The 22247-nt window shown below is 51.1% G+C and overlaps 1 protein-coding gene across 1 annotated transcript in view; it reads right to left on the bottom strand.

The window, feature by feature from the left end:
* Positions 1-6436: 6436 nt before the first annotated feature.
* Positions 6437-22247, bottom strand: part of TGFBI (transforming growth factor beta induced) — a 35953-nt gene continuing 20142 nt past the window's right edge. The window contains exons 7-17 of the mRNA XM_066343513.1: positions 22038-22179; positions 19317-19529; positions 18379-18516; positions 17459-17604; positions 16581-16717; positions 15649-15779; positions 13200-13324; positions 11889-11991; positions 8650-8729; positions 7559-7583; positions 6437-7073 (exon numbers count right to left, since the gene is read on the bottom strand). Of these exons, the coding sequence (XP_066199610.1) occupies positions 7033-7073; positions 7559-7583; positions 8650-8729; positions 11889-11991; positions 13200-13324; positions 15649-15779; positions 16581-16717; positions 17459-17604; positions 18379-18516; positions 19317-19529; positions 22038-22179 (1281 nt within the window). The 3' untranslated portion in view covers positions 6437-7032. The remainder of the gene's footprint in view (positions 7074-7558; positions 7584-8649; positions 8730-11888; positions 11992-13199; positions 13325-15648; positions 15780-16580; positions 16718-17458; positions 17605-18378; positions 18517-19316; positions 19530-22037; positions 22180-22247) is intronic.

Below are 22247 nucleotides of genomic sequence, written 5' to 3'. Positions count from 1 at the left end.
CCCTGCCCCCCCCCCCCCCCCCCCCGGTGGTGACTCAGCCTTCTCCTCCGCCAGGCCTCTTCCCTCGCCCTCCACTTCTGGGAGCCCGACTGAGCGCTGTCGCCAGGGAAGGATCCCTGTGTGCTGACGGTTTCCTTGAACAAATTATTCAGAAGCTGCTGCCAAGAAGCCGTAGGGACTCACTGGTCCCACTGATGGGGGAGAGAGTGATTTTCCATCTGTTCACTCAAAAACTCATTTCCACCTAAATGAGGAGGATATTTAATCAGACGGCTTTCCCCTCTGTCTCTGCTGTTCCCAAGTCTCAGACCTTCCTCCTTCTAATAGAACTGGACGAAGAGGAGCCTGGAAATGGGGGGAAACTCTCTAAGCCCAAAGGGGCTAACAGGTCAGGTCATCTGTTCAAGATAAGTAACCCATTCTCGGGTGTGATGAAGCAGCCATCTGTCTGTTCTCTGAGCCAGGTGTTCTCCTGGACCTGGGGCCTGCTGACTCATGGGTACCCTCTCTCTGTGGGGGAGTCCTCTTGACCAAAGCGGTCAGACAGAGCTGGCAGGCTGCCCTAAGGACAACGACACCCACAAGGCCTCCGTCTGCTTTCCTGCAGGCAACCTGAGGAGAGTGCTGGAGGCTGGCTTCCTCCGGCCCACATGCATGAGAGCCCTAGAAGGGCCCCGGCAGTGTCTGGGGAGCCTCCACTTCCGTTCCAGAGAGCAGCAGAGGCTGAGCCCACCTTCTTGAATGAAGAGGCCATTTGTCCTCTGGAAACCAGGCTCTAGGGTAACAGTTTTTGAATATTTACTCTGTGACAGGCCCTGTGCTAGGCGCTGGCACACAGGACAGGGACAGGATCCCATGTCTGAGCAGCTCACCCCCTAGCAGGGGAAGCCCAAAAGGAAGTGGGAAATTACTGCACATAAATGATTGTTGGAGGTGCACTTCTAATCCAGGCATGAAGGTAAAACTGAGCGACTAGATTATTTGATTACCTACAGGGATCTTAATCCCTGAAAATTAAGCACTCAAACCACAAAACCTATCCTTCACTCTCCAGATGCAGTCCTCTCACCTCTCCCAAGAATGATCTTGCCAAGGTTACTGATGTCATTCATGTGGCCAAATGCAATGGGCACAGCAGTAATTTAACATAGTTGATGCTCCCTCCTCCTGAAGAACTCTCCTGTCTTGGGAGTCAGGGCTCCACACACAACTTCTCAGGCCCACCTTCAGCTTTCTCTGTACCTGCCAGGCCTCTGAGCGTGGAGCCACTCAGAGCTCTGTCCTAGGCATTCCTCCTTGTCTACACTCTCTCTCTAGGTCAGGGGTCGGGAACCTATGGCTCAAGAGCCAGATGTGGCTCTTTTGATGGCTGCATCTGGCTCACAGACAAATCTTTAATAAAAGAAATAATAACATTAAAAATATAAAACATTCTCATGTATTACAATCCATTTATTTCCTACCGCTCATGTTCATGGTTGCAGGTGGCTGCAGCCAATCACAGCTGTTCTCTGGGACAACACCAAATTTTTATTGGATAATGCATAATGTACATGGGTTGTATGGCTCTCACAGAATTACATTTTAAAATATGTGGCGTTCATGGCTCTCTCAGCCAAAAAGGTTCCTGACCCCTGCTCTAGGGTGGTCTCACCTGGTCACTGTTTTTTAACAATATCTATATTTGATAACTCCCTAACACTTCATCTCAGGTGTGACCTCTTCCCTGAGCAATAGGCTTGGATATCTGACAGCCTTCTCGACCCCACTTGGATGTTACATGGTCTTCCTTAACTTCAGATATCCAAAGTAGAATTCTTAGTTTTCTTCTTCTGGAAGCTTGACCTATTCTTCTGCATTTTAGGGAAAAAAAAAAAGAACCACCTTTTAATCACCTATTCAAGGTGAAAATGTTAGAGTCATCCTTGAACCTTCCCTTTCTCTCTCTCTCTCTCTCTCTCTCTCTTTTGTATTTTTCTGAAGCTGGAAACGGGGAGGCAGTCAGACAGACTCCTGCATGCGCCCGACCGGGATCCACCCGGAACACCCACCAGGGGGCGATGCTCTGCCCATCTGGGGCGTTGCTCTGTCGCAACCAGAGCCATTCTAGTCCCTGAGGCAGAGGCCACTGAGCCATCCTCAGTGCCCGGGCCAACTTTGCTCCAATGGAGCCTTGGCTGCGGGAGGGGAAGAGAGAGACAGAGAGGAAGGAGAGGGGGAGGGGTGGAGAAGCAGATGGGCGCTTCTCCTGTGTGCCCTGGCCGAGAATCGAACCCAGGACTCCTGCAGGCCAGACCAACGCTCTACCACTGAGCAAACTGGCCAGTGCCTGAACCTTCCCTTTCTCTAACATCTTGTCATCCTGTCTTCAAGTCCTGTCTGCTCTCCCCACAAATATCTCAAACCTTCCATGTCCTTCCATCTTTAGGGCCATGGCCCTAGCCCTCCACCCTCTGACCCCTCTTGCCTGCAAGACTGTAACAGCCGCTTCCACTCCTGAAAGAAGTTAAAAAAGACACAAATGGAAAGACATCCTGTGCTCTTGGATTGGAAGACATAGTATTAAGTAGTCAATACCACACAAAGTGAGATGTGATATCAATATAATCCCTATCAAAATCCCAGGATAGCCTGACCAGGCGGTGGTGCAGTGGATAGAGCGTCAGACTGGGATGTGGAGGACCCAGGTTCAAGACCCCGGGGTTGCCAGCGTGAGTGCGGCCTCATCTGGCTTGAGCAAAAAAAAGCTCACTAGCATGGACCCAAGGTTGCTGGCTCAAGCAAGGGGTTACTCTGTCTGCTGAAGGCCCGCGGTCATGGCACATATGAGAAAGCAATCAATGAACAACTACGGTGTCGCAACAAAAAAATGATGATTGATGCTTCTCATCTCTCTTCGTTCCTGTCTGTCTGTCCCTATCTATCCTTCTATCTGACTCTCTCTCTGTCCCTGTAAAAAAAAAAAAAATCCCAGGATAGCTTGTCTGGGAAGCTCTTTATCTGTCCTTTGATTCTAAATGGTAGCTTTGCTGGGTAGACTACTCTTGGTTGTAGGTCCTTGCTTTTCATCACTTTGACATTTCTTGCTACTCCCTTCTGGCCTTAAAATGAAACATTTCACACTATGTATGTTTTACCACAATTAAAAAAAAACCTGATCATGGCATACCTTTCCCCATCTGTCTCCCCCAACTAAAACCTCCAGTGGCTTCGCATCGTCTTAAGAATAATGTCTACAATTCTTCCCACAGCCTACAAGTCCTGGCATTGTCTGGCTTCCAGACTGCTCACCAGAGGAATTTTCTCTACTATGTGACTTTAGTCACACAGATCTCTCTAGCACTGGCCTGAGAGACTCTATACACTGTCCTTTCAGCCCAAATTCTCCTCCTCAGACTCATCATCTTCTAGGTTTCAGCGGGAGCTCTGCTGCATCTCCTACTAATGGCAAGCACATGGTTGCAGGGGTGGGGAGGGGAAGCAGCTGGCTGGCTGGATGACTTAGTGTGAGTTATCTATGCCTGAGGCTGTCTTGGGCTTTAGGCTTGTAGCAGTGTGTGTGTGTGTGTGTGTGTGTGCGCGCACGCGCGCACGCGCGCGCACATATGTGTGCAGGTGAGTGTAGGGGGTAGTCACAGACTCCCAGTACCCCTACACTTATTCTCTGAATTACCTGCATCTGGGCTTTGGCCAAAGGCCCCATGGAGTGGATGTTTTTCTTTGGTCACCAGGCAGAGATGGGCCCATTTGGCTTCTCTGAATAGGGCATTGGGCCCATCCTCATTCCGTGGCCCTCTCTCCTGGCTTCGGAAAATTTTGAGCACAATATTCCGGGCAGCGCCTCTCAGAGCATGACATTGAATTATGGTTTCAGGCACAGAGGTATTTTCCTCTGCATGAGAATCCTTTTCCTTTCTCCTATTTCCTGACACTCATGTGGCTGGGGAGTCCGTGGCTGTGTGGGTTCCCCTCCCGGCCCCCCAACAGCTTGTAAACAAGTTATGATCTAGCCTGTGCAGGCAGAGACCGGGCTGGCTGGGGTTTCTTACAGGGGTGGATTTCCGAATCCTTACTGGCCACCTTGGCACTCATGCCCTACTTGCCCAGGGCTGCCTGGGCTCTTTCTCAATGGACCCTGTGTGGTGGGGCGGAAGGGGCTGACTAGGTAAGAGTGTAGGGTCCAGAGTAGCATGCACCTGGGCTGTGTTGCAATCTCCTCCTAGTCTGTGACCAGCAAACTGCTCTGTGTCTTTCAGCTTCTATTTCCACAGCAATAAGTGAAAGTTCTACTAGCACTAACCATTTCACAAGGCTGTTAGGAGCAGAAAAGATCATGCCTTTAGGTTCACAGCCCAGGGCAGCAGCCCCTCCCCTGCTCCCATGGCTGAGCTGGACTGTCTGTTGGCCAACAAGGCCAGGTCTACACAGCCCCTGCCTCCTGTGTGGAAAGGCCCACTGCAGCCTAGAATGTCCTCAGACCCTAATGCTGAGGGTCTTTGCAGTCCTTTCTACACCCAGAGCCTTGGAGCCCCCAAGTGACAGCAAAGAGAGAAGGGACTAACTCCCTTCTCCCTCTTCTTTCTCCTGGTTGCGGTTCAGTGGGCAGGGCTCAGACACGGCCAGACAACCTCCCTCTGACCTTCTGACAGATGGGGAATGCACCTCCCTCCAGCCATCATGCACCCCCAGAGACAGCCAGTGGCTGGTTCCTCAATCCTGGGAGTCCATCTCCTGGTGGCAGCACCCAATATTCATCAGCCCACTGAGTCTCCAGAAAAAAACACGGGGTGGTGATGGTGGTGTGCTGTTTAAGACCCCTAAATGGGAACTTGATCCTCTTTGGCTGGGAGAATGCAGGACAATGGCAGTCACAAGGAGGACTCTCCGGGGAAGCTAAGAATAGAGTGGAGACCGCTTGTTGGGGAGGCAGGCTGGGTGGGGCCAGGGAAGAGGTCAAAGGGGCAGATAGAGGCGGTTTGGCATTTTCAAAGAATCCTGTGATTTTTATTTTAAATTTGATCACTCGGGTTCTGATGTTCTCATAAAGTTCGGGTGCGTGCACTTTGAGTGCTTACAGGGAGATGGAGCTGAGCATGCCCAGTGCTGAGCTAGGCCATTGCTGGCAGCCCAAGCCTGTGTGACTAGCAGGTCAGGTGAGCAGGGCGGAGTGGTGGGACAGTGACAGACCAGGCACACATGGAAGACTATGCCTCACTTCTCAGCACACCCTCTCCTGAGCCCTCCTCCTCCAGGCCTGGCCACTTAGCAGGTTACCTCCCTTCAATTCCTGTCTCTCCCAACTCTGAGAGCTTGTGTGTGTCCCAACCCCCAGCCCCCACTCGTTCAGGTTTCTCCATTATCTGCACAGAACCACAGGGCTGTCCTCCCAAGCCCACGTGGATATGCAGAAAGTAGCACCATCCCCTGATGAATGATTCTCCTTTATGTGTGGAATGAATGGACGAGTTCATTGGATGGCACGTAATGTCTGTAAGGGAGGGCTGCCCGGGCCGTTGCTGTTCCTAGCAGTGGACAAGCAGTGGTGCTGCAGACAGCACTATCTTTGTTGGGTCCATTAAGTGAAATGAGCTCCCCCTGCTGGAGAGAGCCAGCCTTGGCTGAGTGAACTGTGGGAGGGTAGGGCTGTCCTAGGAAATGGGCTGCTTTTGGGAAAAAGACACCAAGAAAGGCTCTCAGCTGTGCTGATCCTGAGCAGTCTCAGCACGGTGAGAGTAAGGGCACCTAATGACGTGCCAGGCATTTCATAAGTATCATCTTGTCTCACCCTCGTGATGGGCCTATGAAGTAGAGGTGACGGTCATTCCTGTTACAGATGAATGAACAGAGGCACTGAGAGGTTAAGTGATAGGTCCAAGGCCACACAGGGAGCAATGACACGAGCCTCCTAGTGCCAAGGACGTCTTAAGATGGAGAACACAGAAAGAGCAGGGCACTGAAATGCTGTTGGCACAGTGGAAACCCAGACTTGCTGGCTTGTCAAATGGTGGCCTCTGGGAGTCAGGAGACCTGGGTTCCAGTCCTAGCTTGGCCATTTTCTGTGTTACCAGTGGTTCTTTTTTTCCTGAGACTCAGTCTTCTCATCTGTATAATGGGACCATGTGGGCAACCATTTCACAGGGTCCCAATGCTGTAAGGGAACACGGACGCTTCGGGCCAACAAGAGAAGTGCTGGGAAAGCAAACACTAAAGAATCAAGGCCCTGGGGCTGGTGGGAACGGAAATGAACCCAAGTTCAACAAATCCTGAGGTTCAAACTGCATGTACTGTCTGGGTCTCTGAGGACCAGGGCATCGTCAGGGTTCCCTGCTGAGATGCTCTCGGGTGCTTCTCAGGGATGAAGGAGCATCACAGCCCCAAGGACCAGAAACCCCTCCCCGGTGAACACCCAAGCCAGTACAGTCCCCATCCACACGGGCACGTTTCTTTGGTTTTATTATTACAAACACCATGGCTCTGCCACACCTGGGAAATCCTGGTTTCTGCATGCTCTGCTTACCCTCTGTTATCTACCTGGACAGGGCCACACAGAAGTGTCCAAACCATGTGTAGACTCCAGACACATTTGACAGAGCAGTTCAATGCATAGCTTATAATGACGCCATTTCTCCAGCTGTGAAAAAGCTTTACAAAAACCATGCTGGAACTCCCCCATGATGCTGGCTTGCTTGATTCATGTTTTGGGAGCTCCACAAACTTCGGTTCCCTTTTACGGGGCAGTAGGCATAGGCAGGAAGTTCCACGTCTGGGGCAGGTCCTTTTTGGAAGAGAATGCCAGGCAGTGAAATCCGGGTCCCTCCATACCATGTATTAACAGCCATGTTTAGAGAGAACAAAAATTAAAAGTACATCTCTCCCTCCTCCCCCAACCTGCCCAAGGCTGAGATCTCATTATGGTGAGGCCCATGGATGTTGAAGTGTGATATTTGGTTTCAGAAACATTCAGTCTCTTTGGCAAACTGAGAGACATTGGCAAGGAGCTGCAGGAGTGCGTTCCTCCCGTGGTCCTTCGCACTAATGCTTCATCCTCTCTAATAACCGCTGATAGACCGGGGCTGAAAGAGAGAAGTTTGAAAGGTGAAAAGGATGCTGACTCCCCCAGATCTGTCTAGGACCTGTCAGAATCATGAACATGGGGCCAGGTGGCCTTCTGCCACACTCTCCTGCACATGGCAGGTTCTCTGTGATTGGTGACACCGCCCATCTTACTGAGATTCTGAACTGGGATTTTCTACATCTATTGGCTTGGAACCATGTCCTCACCATGGGCTCCTGCCAACCCCCTGTGCAATATTTCCAGGCTCCCAAAGCCAAACATTTATATCTACCCTAAACGGTTGGTACTTTACTATCTTCATCTTATAGAGAAGGAAATTGAGTGTTCTGAGTCTGACCCTAAAGGCCAGACTTGCTTCACTGCCCAGTGATGTTTTTATCTATATAAGCAGATGGTAGATACGGCCTATTTGGGGGAAAGGCCCAAACAAGTCTATGCCCCCAAATAAGTCTATGGGGACTTCAAACAACAGACCAGACTTACCTAGCTTCACAGAACTCTGGGTAGCCTGAAAGAAAACACAAGGTGTCAGGTTTTCTAGTGAAAGGTTCACCTGCACCTGCTCAGGACAGTGGCTTCACTCATTGCCACCCTTACTCAAAACAAATGCTGAGGTGAGGAAGAGGAGGGGACTGCTGGGCCACAGGGAGCCCCTCAGTGAGCCTTTGGCAGCCCTCAGTGATGCACAAACCTCTACCAAGTGAAGCCTGAGGGGAACATTCCCAGCAGGCCTCAAGGCCAGCCTTCCACCGAGACCACAGCCTAGGGCTTGGGGATCTGGGACTACACAGCGGGTGGTGCTCAGAGGTAGGAGCTCAGGGCCAAGAACCCTTCCTGAGGGGCACTAAGGACACCCCTCTGTCCAAAACGAAAGGGACACATCCTAGCGGCAGGCCTCTGGTTTACAAACTCTATCCTGCAGACTCTTGAAATGCAAACCTTTTGTTAGGTGCTCCATATTCCCAAAGGGCACCACCTGATCCGAAGTAGCAAAGCCCCTCAGTTGGGCTCCTGGGCCCTGGGCAAAGTCAGAAGCAGGAAGAGAAGAAGCACAGAGAGTCAGAGGTCCTGAAAGGGGCGGGGCTCAGGCAAGAAAGTGCCCTCTGCACACACAGCTGGCCCTGGGTCCAGAAGCCACAGCATAGCCCGGGAAGCCCCAGCGCCATGCAGAGGTGCCATGTCGTGTCATGGACAACAGAAGAGGAACGTGAAGCAGGCTCAGGGCAGGCCTGGACCCCACAGGCTGAGTTCAGGACGGCCTGCTCTCCTTAGACAGATGGATTCTGGAGCTGTACTTGTTCTCACCAGCAGTGGCTTCCCCATGCACAGCGGCTCAGCAGCCTTGGTTGGAAGGCCTGGGCTTTTGCCACAATGGAAGCAGGGGCTACCTGGGTCCTTTTCCCTGAACTCCACACAGGCTGGAGCTAAGGATGCCCCAACGGGAGAGGGAAGAAATCTCAAGAGAGCCCCAGGACAGCAGCCAAGGAAGAGAGGGGACTTGAGAACCACTCCATGGGCCCAAGAAGAGGGCCCAGGGCTGCTCAGGCCAGGGGTGAACCTAGCAGGGATCTTACCCTGGAAAACGCTGATGCCTGTTTGAAAATTTCAAGTGCTGAGTCTGCGAGTTCGTCACCTCGTTCCTGAGGTCTGTTGGCTGGAGATGAAAGAAAAGGTGGCTTTGGCGAGAGAGAAACTATTAGCATGTCACTCCCAACAGCGGCGGCTTTCAACTGCTGTGCCGCACGAAGTTTTACAACATACAATACCCGGCTATTTGGGGGCAGTGACTTCTTTTTCTTTAGATTGTCAAATAATAAAATGACAACTGTCAACACAATAGTCGTTCAGCGTGAATGACCCAAATTGTACCTCTTTTTTTGTTAAATCAGCAAAAATGTGTTCTTGTTGTTTGTTTGTTTTTTTATAGCGATAGAGAGGCAGAGAGAGGAACAGATAGGGACAGACAGACAGGAACAAAGAGAGATGAGAAGTATCAATCATTAGTTTTTCGTTGTGACACCTTAGTTGTTCATTGATTGCTTTCTCATATGTGCCTTGACCGTGGGCCTTCAGCAGACCGAGTGACCCCTTGCTCGAGCCAGCGACCTTGGGTCCAAGCTGGTGAACTTTGCTCCAACCAGATGAGCCCGCGCTCAAGCTGGCAACCTTGGGGTCTCGAACCTGGGTCCTCGGCATCCCAGTCCGACGCTCTATCCACTGCGCCACTGCCTGGTCAGGCAAAAAATGTATTTTTTTGGTGTGTCACAGAATTTTAGTAATTAGTTTATGTGTGTCATGAGATGAGAAAGGTTGACAATTGTTGCCTAACAGCCATGATGGAGGGGAACTGTCAGGCTTTCTGGCTCACATTTTCCAATGAATTTTTCCCTTATAACTTTCATAAATTTTGACAGAATTTGGAGCAAGTATAAAGAAAGATGGATGCACAAGTGAGGATGGAGGCTGGACTCAAGTTCAACGCTGCCAGAGGTACAGCGCACTCCCATGGGGAGCAACACTGAGACCGTGTTCATAGTGTGTGCGTGTAACAAACGCTGGGCTGTGAGTAGGCTAAGACAGCCGGCAATTCAGCAAAGAGAGTTCTGTCCTTGTGTTCCTTGCTATAATGTCTTTTTTTTCTTAATTAAAAAAATATATTTATTAGAGTGAGAGAGAGATCGATTTATTCTTCACTCATTCATGTATTCGTTGGTTGCTTCTTGTATGTGCCCTGACTGGGGATCGAATCCACAACCTTGGAGTATTGGGCCGATGTTCTAATCAACTGAGCTACCTGGCCAGGGAAAGTATAATGTCTTTGAAACAACAGTTCCTAATTCATTTTCAATCAGTGTCGGGAGCCGATCCACAACTGCTGGCTGACAAGGTCACAGCAGGAGAAGACCCACAACTGCTGGCTGACAAGGTCACAGCAGGAGAAGACCCACAACTGCTGGCTGACAAGGTCACAGCAGAAGAAGATCAAAAACTGCTGATTGACAAAGTCACAGCAGAGAAGACCAATGGCTGCGGGTTGACGAAGTCACCCAAAGGAGAGACACAACGATACTTCCCCCTTTGACTTTTTGAATTAATCTGGCCTTATATCCCCCCTTTTTCTGGGTGTGTGCTATATTTATGGCACAGGGATAATAGTACCGTGCTTTCCCTATAGATTCGTAGTGATTTCTTTGGAAATGAGACAGAGGGTGTGAGTTCCACAGAAAAGCCTGTAAGCCCCTTGAACTGGGCTCATAGACATAAGAGGCTGGCTATGATATCCCTCGTAAAGGGTTAAGTCTGTAGGAGAATTCCTTCTTAATCATGTTAGAAAGAATAGATTGTGACTTGTGAATGGGTAGGAGGCAGTGGCTGTGCACAGAGCACCTTTCGGCCTTCACTTAATTCAACATTTTTCCTCCCTAGCCTTTTCATGTGCTAGAGTAGAGAAACATTCCTTTCTTCTTATTTGATCTTCAGATAGTGGTACACTCTGAGAAGAATAGAGTTAGAACTTAACTAGTGTTTAAATACAATAAATAAGTAATATTTGACTAGACAATAGTATCTTAGGTAAGGTATAGTAGAATGGCCCATTATGTGGCCTAGGATGAGAGCGTAGTCAGCAAGAAAAGAATGTTTTACTAAGAGAATTGTCTTTTGACTAAAGGCAATTGCTAGGCTTTCTCAATGAGATGTTCTCATGAGATTTACATACTTTCCAAAATTCTGTAATAATGAGAAAAATGTAGGGAAATCCATGGAAGTAATAACAGTTAATGTCTTGTGTTGCTGCTGGGCTATCTTGCAAGTGCACTCTGCATATCTTTGGGTGAAAGCTATTCTTAATGTTATGTTAATTTCTTTAGAGGCAAGTCTTTTAGAATCTTGTGAGAAAAAGTAGGACACTGCATAAACTCAAAGCCATTTACCTGAGCAAGCGGTGGTCCATTGTTAGTCGTCTGCTAAATCTCTCTCTGCCCCTTAACTCACAACAGCAGTAAAGTTAGTTAACTATTAGTACTAATACTTTAAAAGCTTTTACTGATGTTGTTATCGCTATTCAAGTTATTTTGTATTTTGAATGATTTGCTACCTGGTTTGTGATTCATAGATGTAAATTAACTGTTATCTGGAAACATGCAAACATAGTGAAACAAAAGCAATAATTAACACCATGTGATTGTAACTCAGTGTGCGTGTATAAAAAGGGAGCTATATTAGCATTTGGCAGAGATGCCTGGCAGTAAATGCTAACCAGAGAATAAAGAGAAAGAAAAGAATTCGGCTCTCTCACTCCATTTTCGCCGACGCCGTCTCCTCCTGTGGGACCCCTGGATCCCCCCTGGGGCTGGACCCCGGCAAATCAGCCACACTGATGCCGTCCACGAAGGCTCAGTTTGCATGTTGCACTTTATTATCTTTTTTTTATTATTAAGTGAAAGGCAGGGGGCAGGGAGGCAGAGGCAGACTCCCACATGTCCCTGACTAGGATCCACCTGGCAAGCCCCCTACAGGGTGCTGCTCTACCCATCTGGGGCCACTGCTCCATTGCTCAGCAACCAAGCTATTTCAGCACCTGAGGCAAGGAGCCAGAGAGACAGAGAGAAGGGGGAAGGTCGCTTCTCCTGTGTGCCCTGACCAGGAATCAAACCTGGGACTTCCACACACCAGGCTGACATTCTACCTCTAAGCCAACCAGCCAGGGTCCCTTATTCTTACCTTTGCTTAGAAGAGTGTTTCCACTGAACACCAACTGCTAAAGAAGGGTCAGCTACAAGCTGAGTGGGAATGGGACACTGTGGGGCCATACCTGGGGGCTGCAGGACATTGGAGATGGCGTAGACCACGCCATTGGTGGCCATGATGTCTGCCTCAGCAACGGGCTCCTTGTTCACATAAACTACATTATTTTTCTGCGAGAAAAAGAGGCAGCAACTGTTGAATGTGGAGTGTATTTATCTTACCCATTCAGCAAATGTTTACTGAGCACTTCTAGATGCCAGATCCTGCACTAAGTGTTGGAGATCTGCTGGTGAAAGGAACAGTCCCTGCCTACTCCAGGCCTCTGGTCTGGTGGAGTCATTCTACTTGTGGACTCAGTCCCTTGTGTGGACTCAGCAGGTTGTAATTTACAGAGTGCTCTTCTGTATTCTTCATGTCATCCTCAATGCAGTGTGTGGGTCAGGAGGTAGACACCATTGCCTCATGTAACAGAAGAGGAAACTGAGACTCAAGAGAGGCCAAGGGACAGATGAGGACAGATTAGGCCAGGCCTCCAGCTCTGGGGAAAGGGCTCTTTCCACTTCTCCTCCATGCTGTACATAGGATTTTCTCACAGGAAGTGTACTGGAATAACTCTATTTTGGGCTTTCCTGAATGACTCATATATCAAAGGGGAAAAAGGGGAACTGAAGCCTGTGACAGACAGGACCTGGCACCCAATTCTAAGTGCTGGGAGAGTCTCAGGTGACCTGCATAAGTCAGACACGTCGTCCCTGCCTCCCTACATGCCTTTGCATGCTCTGGAGAGAAACCAGCCAGCAAAGGGATGGCTGGAGCTCAGGAAGGAGCAGGGCGCAGAGGCTGGGCCAGCTGCATACTGAGCAGTCCCTCCATGTGGGTCAGTGGCCGTGGCTGGTACAATCAGGGAGGCCTCAGGCAGCTCCAAAGTGGAATGTGTATCAACATGCAGAGCAAGGGAAGTGCACAGACTATGTCACAGAAGAGAAGCTTTTTGGGATGGTCTGGCTCATGGTGCAACTCAGTGCGCCCAGATTTGGGGGATGGAGTGGGCAGGGAATTGGGGATTGATCTCTTAAGACATACAAGTAATTGCCTATTATTTCCTTAAGGGAAGGAAGATCTAACAGACTCTCCCAGATGCCAATCAGATGCTTCATTCCCCTACAAATCTGGAAGGTCTTATTTATGTCTAATGACAATCTCACTTGATTTCCCTGAAGACCCTTTTAGATTTTCTTTCTTTCTTTGGTTAAAATGCACTCAGTGATTCCAGATGCTATCTTAAAGCCTGTGTGTATAACGCCATTCTGGGGTGAGATGTGCCCTGGAATCCTGGTTGCAAGGCACAGCCAGCCCTCTAACTTTCAGACACACTCACCGAGCTGACTTCCAGCTTGTCACCTTGGAGAGACTTCAGCCGCACCAGGGCCCCGATGCCTCCGCTAACCAGGATTTCGTCGCCAATGTGGTATTTCAGGATGTTGGCAAGCTCCTTGGCATTGCCTGCAGGTTTGTGGGGAAGAAAGCAGAGTCAATCCCCAGGTCAGAAATCGGCGTGGTCAAAGAGGGCCCAGAGGAGAAGATAAAAGTGGTCACCCCTGAGTTAAAGAACTCCCGGCCTGGCTATAAATACTCTCTGAGCAACCACTGTGTGCTCAGCCCTCTGTCCTACTGCTGTATAGTGACCAGGGGAACAGGGCATGGGTCTGTGGCCATGAGTCTCCCCTGAAGCTGGCGGCTGTTGGGTTGAAGCATGTGCTCTCTGTGATGCTCAGAAGGAGTTAATCTATACTCCTCTGTGAGCATGACTCATGTTTCCATAAGCTAAATATTTGCTTGGAAAGCCAGGGACCTTTCCAGGCCTGGCATCTGGGACATTTCATCACCAGCGTGGCTCCCGATGGTCATAACACAGTAGTGAAATATTTACACATTCTGCTCTCAGATGCATATTCTGAGACGGCTATTTCCTGAAGGGAGGACTTGAAAGAGTCAACAGCTGCAATGTGGAGGAGCCATGGAGCCGGTGAGGTCAGGGCCGAGGCGGGATTCCGCCACAGCCTGCCGCCTCCTCACGTCTCAGCATTCCTTCCAGCCCACATCAGCTTCTCCAAAGGGGGACAGCATCCAATCGCTCGTAAAGGTGCACAGGTATTTCCCAAATTAAGTGTGGGAGGCCGGGCTGCAGGCCGCCAGCTGCTCTCTCATCTCTAACACGGCTGCCCCTGATCCTCACAGTGCCAGTCAAATGGCTGAATTTCTCCAGGGCTCATAGATGGCTATTTCTAGCACCTTGGAACTGAGAATGGAGGAAGTTTTAAAGCATTTCAGAGAGTCCACTTGGTTACCCACACATCCGCATTCATGCTGTGGGATGGAACAACCAGATACCAAGTGATTTTTGAACACAGCCTGCAGCTGGCAAGAGTGCCCCTTCTACAGAAACACCGCCGGCCCCTGAGGTGCCAGGGGCCGCTCTCTTCTGAGATGTCTACATCTGGATTGACCTCTAACAGCTGGCTGGCCCTCCATCCCCCAGGAGTGCTGGAGTCTAATCCCACCGTGGGCCTGTGGGAGGGTGTGTTTGGGAAGCTTGGCTCCCAACCCCTCTGCTCCTGTAGCTGAAAATGAAACGGAAGCCCAGCAGGCTCAGGCCACCTGGGGAATATATCGTTCCTGCTGGACAGGGAGAGGGCGGGAAGTTTATGTTCAGAGTGAACTTCTCCCCTCTTCTCAGGGACATGCGTCAGCATCAGAGACACAGGCATTCACTGGGAAATAAAGAAAACTAAACAGGACACAAATTCAGCCCGCAGCCACCTGCAACCTGAATTTTCCATTCTGTTCCAGAGCAGAAAGGGAGGTATAGATTGTGTGGGCCCCAAGGTCTGGCCGAGGTCCTTCCTCTTCCACCACATCCTCCTCCTCCTCCTTCTCCTCAGGCCCACCTTTCTGTGATGGGTAGAAGTGTCTCTCATGGGGTTGCATCAGGATTCGACGCCGCAACCCTGCCCACATCCCCTCCATGGCGGCCATTACTGATCGAGGGTATAGCCCAGCGATGTGGGGAACACCTCATTTAATCCTCACAATACACTGAGCACGGTACTCTTATCATCTCTGTCTTCCTAATGGGAAAACGGAGGCTCGGAGATGGGAAGAGCTTGCTAGAGGTCACTCAGCTGGTAAAGGCCAGAGGCAGGATTTGAACCTGCTTTCGGGTAATCTGGGAGCTTACGCTCTTGAGCATTAGATTTCTTCTCAAACATCCTCAGTTACATTTCTCAGGGCTGTGACGGCTTCTCAGTAAAGCTGTTATCCCCATGCAGGTAAAAGACTTTGAGCCATGTCTCGGTTGACTGGGCTGATTCTCATCCACCCTGAAGAACTTTCTGCTCTTCTCTGCCTTGTTCGGCGCCGGGAAGGCTGACGGCTGTAAGTGTGGCTTCCAGGCTCTCTCAATCACCCTGCTGTCGCCCGCTGACAGGAGGCCTGGCCGGCAGTGGGTGTGGGAGAGGAGACTGGGCTGAGGCGCGTGGAGACAAGGTTTCTGACAGCAGCTGTGTGTGGCTCTGGCCACTGTCCTGTGCCCCTCATCCAATTCTCCTTAGTCCCGCCCACCCCAACCTGCCCCCAAGGCCTTGTTAGTTCCTGGGCACCATCATATTTTGCTACATTGTTAATCCTGCCCACACCTCTGCCAGTAGTCTCATCATTAAATTTCTTTCAGTCAAACCCTTTGGAATGTGCCAACTCTTTCCTGTTGGGACTCTGATTTATGTAGTTACTTTAGAAAAGCTGAAAAATGTACTTAAATTGGTCTTTACCCAAGAGTTTGCTCTGTTCTCCTGGCGGCATGGCTTGGAATGCCTCATCTGTGGGAGCGAAGATGGTATAGACCCCGTCTCGGGTGAGCATCTCCGTCAGCCCTGCAGACTGAATGGCGGCCACCAGCATCCTAGGGACACACGCACAGAAAACAGTCACTGCCTTGGGGGCCGTCTCTTCCACACACACCTCACCACTATGGGCAGGTGGAGCCCAGAGCACTGGGTTCACCCCTCTACCCCCACACAAAAAGCGACAATACCAGCCTGTGGCTTCTCTCCTCAAATGCCAAGCTCAGTTGGCCAGAAGTCAGAGGCCGGAGGGGTGGGGGAGGGTAGGAAGGGAGAGGCATGTGGCAGGGCTGACCCAGAGACTGGCTGAGCCACCGGGCCCTGGAGATGTGATTCCAGGGAGGGCAGAGGGTGAGTCTCCCAGGCTCTTGTGCAGGCAGGTGGCTGAATTCAGTGACAGGAAACACTCAATGTCACAATACCCGGTGGTGAGCACAGAAGTCAGAAATGGAGAAATCAGGCAAGAAAAGTGACACAGGGAGCCTGAGAAAGAGTAGCAAACCTTTAAGTGCAATTAACAGACACTACACGTGCACTCAAAACCAGGCGCACTCAGCCCACTAGGAATGTCAGGAGCAGAGCGTGACGTCTCCCTTTGCATCTGAATAATAAAAGTGCAGTCCCTCTCTGTTCCCCTCGGATGTGAGGGTTCCACTCCCAGAATTAACCCTTTTTCTCAGCTTAGGCTTTAAGGTCACTTTGATCTTTTCCACAGCCCATGCCAGGAAGGTCACACCAGCATGTCACTGGTGTTCTTTAACCCCCAGAGGGAGGTGGGGGCTTGGCAGACAGCTGATATCCAGCATCCTCCCCCTCATGACCACTGGGCAGAAGCCCCACCCTGGGATGGGGCCGGTTACCTGAAGCGATTGTCCCCCTTCAAGACATCCATGACAGTCCCCATTGGTGGGGTCAGCACCCGGTCCATGGTGAACAGCGTCCCGTACCTTCCCCTCTTGTCGTGGGCAGCAATACAGCTGTTCTCGATGCATAGGCTCTGTGCAAAGAGGCAGAGACAGGGTTGGTTATCCCCCCCAAGCAGAAGCACCCTGATTTGTCCTGATGCTTTCATTCATAAAGATCAATATATACTGGGGTGAGTTTTCAAGACGGGGATAAAATGATGTGTTTCCTCCAGGAAAGAAACACATAAAAATGGTGTTCCTTAAGGAAAGAGAAGATCACGTTATACGTGAGGTTGAGTCTATTGATTGATTTATTTAACAGATGTCAGCAGACTTTGGTCAGTAGGTGTTGGCTGGTCTCAAGCAAGAGCTATGTTGTGTGTGCTTCCTGTCTGATGTTCCAGGGTAACTGTTGGGTTTGAAGAGGGAGGAGAGATAGGAGAAGCGAGAAGAGAATCTTTGGACCAAGGAGGGCTGTGCTTCAGTCCAGGGGGCTTCTCTTCAGATAAGCTAAGGATTCAGCACTCCATCCCTGCGCCCTTAGTTCAGCACTCTGAGTTCAGGGTGGACTGCTGCCTACCTGACCAGGTCAGACAGGTGTGTGATTTATTCCTGACGGCCTCCAGAAAAAGATTCCAATCCTTCTACAAAACCTCATTTGCTATATATTACAGAAATTCTTTTCTTCCTTATTAGAAAAACCAGTTGCCAGGCAAGCTGCTGGTTATTGATGACTCTTTTTTTCTTTCTTTTTTTTTTTTTTTAACACAAATATAGCTTCTCTTTCTTAGAGCTGAGACAGGAAGGGACACAAGTGGGGACTCAGAACTTACATTACGATAAACAAAAACTCTTAGTTTTTTGCCACCCAGAGTGTCCAGGGTCTGTCCATGGTACAGATACTTGGAGGCCAGCTGGTCTTTAATCATGTGGTTCAGAAGCAAATTCTTTGTACGAGCATCAATGTGAGGGGTCCCATCTGCAAGAGAAGGTGCGGTCAGGTCCAAGGGCAAGCCCCGGAAAGGACGCGAACCGGGACACACACGGGGAAGAGCCTGGCTCTCCTTGACCTTGGAAACGGAGACTGAGAATGCAAGTGAGGCTGCAGTAGTGCTTAACACCTGGCATCTTCTGTGAATTAAAAGAATTCACAGAACAGACGTCCTCAAACTGCGGCCCCCTGAGGCCATTTATCCAGCCCCCCCGCCACACATCCGGAAGGGGCACCTCTTTCATTGGTGGTCAGTGAGAGGAGCACTGTATGTGGCGGCCCTCCAATGGTCTGAGGGACAGTGAACTGGCCCCCTGTGTAAAAAGTTTGGGGACCCTTGCACTAGAAGGTCTAGAAGATGATGGAGGGGGGTTGGAGTTTTGTCCCAAGAGGGAGGAGAAGGCAGGGACACAAGTTGGCCCCAACTCTGCCTTCCCTGTGGCCACACTCAGCTGCTTCCTCACACTGACCACCTGACTATCACACTGGCCACTGACACTGCAAATAAAAAGGCAGGGGGAGTTTCTCTGCTCCCCCGACAGACACAAACTCTTGAGTTCTGAGGACCAGAGCCCCCAGTGTGCTCTCTGCTCTGCCAAGGGAAACAGCAGTGGCTCTGAGCTTCCTGGCGAAGTCGCATCTGCTTTCGGTTGAGCTGGGCGGGAGCGCTAAGGTTCCCAGGGGGCTCTAAATCAGGGAGGTGACAGCAGTGAGGCAGCTGCCCCCAGTGACACACTCACAGGGGTGCCTCCCCTATGTTACCTTTGAAGACAGAATTCAGGGGGGCCAGGAGGGTCACCCGCTCATTCCCAGAGAGATGAGAGCTGAGGCCCGCTCGTTTGAAAAGGTCAATGGCAGTGGAAACATCGGACTCGGCAGCCAACTCAAACAGTGTCTTGGCTACAAGGAAGCAGAAAATGGGTTCAAAAGTTAAAAGGATTGTTTTCATTTATCATTTGTCCACCCCAGAGCATGACATGCATCAGCAGGAATGTCACCTCGTGAGTCAACAATGCCTCTGAAAACTGCTGCAGCACTGCGGGCTCATGTCACCAAGGGTCGGTCACCCCAAAACTCTCCCTGGTCAGGGAAGTGAGGTGAAGTTCAGTTGGGCAGAGGTCAGCTGCTGTCCCAGCCCTTGGATAGGGCACTGGCTAGAGCAGGGACGGAGGCTGCGTGGTCTGTGTCATGGCTTTGGAAGAGTGACACACCTATGAAAAGTTTTCTTCTGGTCTGGCTTTTCCTCTGCAAATTCTTCACTTATGGGCAGTAGGCTTCCCTGGAATTCCAGAATGGGGCTAGGGTGCTAAATGAAACCCAAGCCAAAGTCCATTCGGTCATTTCTCCCCAGGTCACTGACCCTGGGATGCTTGGGCCCTGGTGAGAAAGTAGCTGGCTCCCATGCCCCACGGAGCTGGCTGGTCTTCTGAAGGTTTCTGTGATGGAGTCACTTCCTCCCCAGATGCCGCCAGAGATTTCCCACTGCCCCCAATATAATGTCCAGACTCCCGGGCCTGCAGCTCAGGTCGATCCACTATCTGCTGCCACCCCCCGGGGCGTTAGGCTGTTTCCTGAGAGGCTGTGAGCTGGGTGCAGGCAGGGAATTGGCCCCAGAAATCCCAGAACCCCCTGGCTCTGCCACCATGGACAGCAGAGGGGACCACGCGCCTGCTAGGACCGAGGTCCCAGGCCTGGCTTACCGGAGTCTGGGATGAGCAGCTCGTCGATGAAGTGGATCACACCGTTGGTGGCCAGGATGTCTTTATTGGAGATGATGGCCTTCCCGTTGATGGTGAGCATGTCCCCGCTGCAGCCCACCTCCAGCGTGGTGCCCTGCAGGGTCTCCACGGACAGCCCCGCCACAATGGCTTCGGCACACATGGCTGACTTCAGGATGTGGTTGTTCAGCAGGTCTGGGGGCCACACAACACAGGTGGGTCAGTGCCACGCCAGGCTGACCCCGGGGGCCGGCTCGCAGCCTGCCACGCTGTGAGGATTCTGTTCTCTCCAACGCAGACCTTTGGATGAGGCTGTGGCACTGCATGGCTGGCTCCTCCTGTCCTGCCTGCTGTCCCTCCGAAACTAGCCGGGCTCTGTAGTCAGACTGCCTGACTCTGACTCCCAGCTCAGCCACCTACCAGCTGTGGGTGCTGGAGCAAATCATTTAGCCTGTTAGAGTCTCACCTTTCTCAACCGTCAAGTGCAGGTTAGCACAACATTCATCTCCTACGAATGTTGGTGTAAGGACGACATGAAATTGAGTGTGAAGAACCCAGCACAGTGCCTGACAGAGTAAATGCGCAGTAAGTATTAGTGATTAGCTTGTTAACACTTGAACTTCAAGGTGAATTCTCATTAGTACCTGAAGTTCAGGGATAGGGGAAAAACTCAAAGGAGTTCACTCTGGGACTTTTTATCTACTGACCTTAATAAACATGTAAAATGTAGTAGGAGAAGATGGAAACTGTAGCACATGATGTTATGAATTATTTGTACATTTCATTTGCTTGTGTACATTTTACCCAAAGGTCTGCTGGTTGCCAGGCTCTCTCAGGGGTCGGGAATGGTAACCAGTAAGACATGGTCTTCGTCACCCCATTCTCCCCACCCATGAATCATAAATATAATCAGTGATTTACTTGCCAAGAGCTGCTCTGGGCACCAGACGAGGGCTGGGGGCCCGAGGAAGCTGCGAGGAGCAGACAGGGGCGGTGCCCCAGCCCCAGCCCCAGCCCCAGCCCCAGCCAGGCAGGGCAGGTTCTGGGACTGCTGCTCACCAGCAGAGGCGAGTTTCAATTTGTCCCAAGTGTGGGAACCAAAACTGCGCTGTCACGGGCATGAGGAAACCCTGAGGCCGCAGGGCCAGTGGGCCTGCAGAAGCGGCGAGGACCTTGAGAGCCATGCTGACCCGATTCAGCCATCAGGAAGAGAAAGGATAAGACCGCTGTGGGGATGAGGCCTTGGGGATTCGGCTTCTCAGGGACAGAAATGGAAGGTGGGGGTGACCTGCCAGGGCCACCCACAGGGTGAGCCAGGCTAGGGCTGGAAGCGTCTTCACACACAGGGGCACACCTGGGGCCGCTTCTCACCTGCCTGCCAGCTCACCAGTAACTACAGGACCTGGCTTCTACCTTCCTGCTGCCAGCCAACCCCCACACAGAGGGCTCTTGCTTTGAGCAAACGGTTACGGAGTAGAAGGAAGCTGTGCATAAAGGATAAATGACAGGTGGTTGTTTTCCACTATATACTAAGGAGTTCTGTTATCTACAAGATAAAAATGTGCTCTGTACAAAACATGTTTCAGGGGAAACAGTTCTAAATGGAAGTCTAAATATGCTGAGATGCACCCACATCTCCTCTCCTCCAGGAAGCCTTCCAGACCCCTCCGGCTACATGTGCCCCATCTGTGTCCTGCCCTTATGGTGAGTATCTCTGTCATTGGGACCTGCTTTTAAGCTTGTCGTCCCCACTAGGCTAAACTTCCTTGAAGGCAAAGGTTGTATGGTGTTTGGCTTTGTGGCCCAGTTCCTGGCTCAGGCCAGACGTATAGAGGCACCACAACATCTGGACACAGCCACCTGTGCTTTCAACAATGTACCCTTTCCTGTCCCTGTATGGCTGCAAAGAGAACCTTTTGCATGTATAACGTCGGAAATGCAGCAGGCATTGTAGATAATATATTTCAAAAGTGGGTTTAAATAGAGTTAAAAAAAAATGAAGTCCTCCCTGTAATGTATCTTGAAGGAGTTAAGTGTGGCTAGACCATACCGGGGACCTGAGGCCTAGTCCCCTTTGCAGGGGCTCAGGGGTCACCAGGCAGCAGCTTGGTGGTCCTGGAGCTGAAGGGGGCAAGGTGAGGGGTGGCGCAGAGCCTGGTATCCCCTCCCCTCTCCTCCAGTAGTAATCATTGCATCCCCCAACTCAGAGGCTCACTGAGGAGATAAGGAAGGACCCAGCAATGATGAGTCAAGAGATGACCGTTACTAGTTTTTAATTATTATTCCAGATTATCCACGACACCCCTGGCCAGACACAGGAACAGTGCAAGGGTCAGTGTGATGATTCTGTGTCAAAGGTGCCAGGACCTGCTGCCCCCTCCGCATGCCGTCAAGCTTCTGTCCACCTGCAGCCTTGTTCTGGCTTTGGTCACTTGGGCCTTTAACTCTCTCCAAGCCTGGCCTGGACCTGCTTTGTACCTCCAGCTCAGCTTCCCTCTTTGGCCCAACTGCGTCCCCAGACAAAGGCTGCCGGATTCCCCCCCGTTCCCCTCTGACCAGGGCTCTGCTCTAGCCTGTGCAGAGACAGGGCGGGTGGGAGCAGCAGGACAGGACGGCAGGTGCACCTCCATCCTGGGAGACACAGGCCGTGGGCTCAACACAGCTGCTCCTAGTAGGTGTCAACATGAACCGAAGGGTGCTTACCTCTCAAGGCCTCTGGGTCACCCAGGATCCGGTTCAAGGTCTCAGCAGGAATCTTCTCGAAGGCCTCATTGGTGGGGGCCAAGAGTGTGAACTGGCCATCACCTTCGAGCAGGGTGTTGAGCCCGGACGCAGCCACGGCAGCCTGTGGTGAGGGAGAGGGTGGTGTAACCCCTGCAGGCTACAAGAGTTTCTGTTGACCACAGTCACAGC

This window comes from Saccopteryx leptura, chromosome 6 (genome assembly GCF_036850995.1).
Source record: "Saccopteryx leptura isolate mSacLep1 chromosome 6, mSacLep1_pri_phased_curated, whole genome shotgun sequence".
Taxonomy (NCBI): domain Eukaryota; kingdom Metazoa; phylum Chordata; class Mammalia; order Chiroptera; family Emballonuridae; genus Saccopteryx; species Saccopteryx leptura.
This window is presented reverse-complemented; position numbering and strand designations above follow the sequence as displayed.